This window comes from Fopius arisanus, unplaced genomic scaffold (assembly GCF_000806365.1).
Source record: "Fopius arisanus strain USDA-PBARC FA_bdor unplaced genomic scaffold, ASM80636v1 scaffold00279, whole genome shotgun sequence".
Classification (NCBI taxonomy): domain Eukaryota; kingdom Metazoa; phylum Arthropoda; class Insecta; order Hymenoptera; family Braconidae; genus Fopius; species Fopius arisanus.
In genome coordinates, this window is record NW_011888018.1 from 26,128 (window position 1) to 28,128 (window position 2,001).

A 2,001-nucleotide genomic window follows, 5' to 3' on the forward strand; every position below is an offset into this window, starting at 1 on the left:
GGAGGGGAAGAAAATCAGTTTCAACCCTGAACCACGAGTGCATGTGATGTTGCATTGGGACTATGCACACCGATCTGCCCGTCAAGGTCCATGGGAGCAGTTAGCACGAGACCATGATCGTTTCAAACGTCGAATTAATTTCTGTGAAAAAATATTGAATCCTGTCTTACTAAACCAATATTGACAAACTATTCTTCAAACTCGTTTCACATAGATTCTATAGTAATGCTTATAAAAGGATGGTATGTATAATAATAGTAAAACGAAAATTTTTTGAAAATATATTTTAATCATTTGTTGTCAGTACACATTATTGTACTCATTTAATTTTATACCACACATTACCTACTGTACCATAACTTCCTGCATTCACCGGATCCTTATACGAAGGACTTCCTTCCATATATACATCATATGCTTTTTTGATGAAGTAGTTGCTTTAGAAGGTAGTGCAGAATCTGATCATCATCATCATCATATTTATGATTTCCTAACTTGGTTGTTTACATTAGCTTTTGATTCCACCACTGATAGGATTGTATTGAACAATTCGATCATGGAGGATGAGGCAGTAAGCTGATGTATGGGGTGGGAATGGTGAAGCTGGCTCGAATTCAATACGAATATCAACGGGGCCACTCTTCAGATACTCGTTTTGTTTCGAGCAATCGACAACAATCAATGGTGCCTTCTCCAAGAATTCAGATCTACTTAATAACGGCTCCATCTTCTTGCCATAAAATGAGTCTTGGAAGTTCACATACATATTGTACAATGTGGAACATTGATTATGATTAATATCAAGATTCAAATTGCCGTACGGATAACTTTGCGAGTTTGAAAATAATTTTACATCCCGCATATTGCAATGATCGAAGGTGCTGGCATTAGTCGTTGGAGTTTTTCGTGCTGTCTGGAATCGAAGGATCACGTATCGTGGTTTCTCCAATTGATTTGATGTTTTCACCACCCAAACATGCTTTGGGGCTATAGGAAGTAGAGGATATTCATACAATTCCCAAGTTCGGAATCCTATTCCAATAGGCATATGTTTCGCAATAAAATTGAGCAATTTTACCTTGCGTTTATCAGAAATTTTAATATAGGGAATTAACCATTCAATTTTTTGTAGAGTAATCTTATATTTCTCCTCTGGATTTGCAACTGTAATTGGTCGTTGAAGAACAACATTAACATCAGTCTTAGATCTTGTGAGGACAAGTTCATGTTTCGCATTTACAATCCCTTTTTGATAATCCTCAGCAAAACCAAGGATTAAACTCAATGGTATTGAAATATCGAAATATCCATTTGCATTTGTTATCATCTCATCACTATCCACATCATCATCTTTCAACTAACCAGCATTCTCCATCAATGACCATTGGTTGGGGCTTTGTGAAATGTAATTCTTCATGAGACTCGTTAAACCAACATTCTTGGCACGATCAATTTCCATACCATTGAGCTCATAACGAATGTCCTCAAATAAATGACTGATGGCATTGTTCACCAATCGGGTTCTTTCAACGGGGGTTGTACCGTTTTCCTTAGTTAATCGTCCATGAATGTGAAGATGACTTTTACTAGGTAAAAGGCATAAATCCTGATGTTGCACGGTTATCGAAATTTCATCATTGTTACCGAATGATGATGAAGCGAGTGGTTGATGAGCATGCATTTCATAATGAGAAATAGTCTCATCAAATTCAACCGATTTCTGGATTCTCAGTATATGTTCCATGATTTTATATTTTCCGCACTCACGGCTTCAAATTTAAGCTTCTAAGGAATTGAATATTCTGATGTGTTAACTGGTTGCTAGTCCGGTGCTGACTGTGAGCTTGGCAACTTGATAACGTGCTTTTATAATTCTGTCCAATTTTGTTTCTGAACACAATACCCATTATGTTCACTTCAGATGGAGTCTTATTGTTACTGTTTCACCTTGAAAGTTCACTAATTCACCATCTTGATCTACCAACTTCAGCTGAAGATGAT

The 2,001-nt window shown here is 36.7% G+C and overlaps 1 protein-coding gene across 1 annotated transcript; it reads right to left on the reverse strand.

Moving 5' to 3' along the window:
- Nucleotides 1-508: 508 nt before the first annotated feature.
- LOC105272783 (uncharacterized) lies at nucleotides 509-1,744 on the reverse strand. Its single transcript, XM_011315008.1, has 3 exons — nucleotides 1,363-1,744; nucleotides 1,079-1,245; nucleotides 509-913 (listed from the first exon to the last, which is right to left on the reverse strand). Exons 1-3 carry the CDS (start codon nucleotides 1,742-1,744, stop codon nucleotides 509-511), a joined length of 954 nt encoding a protein of 317 aa, XP_011313310.1.
- Between the last annotated feature and the right edge of the window lie 257 nt (nucleotides 1,745-2,001).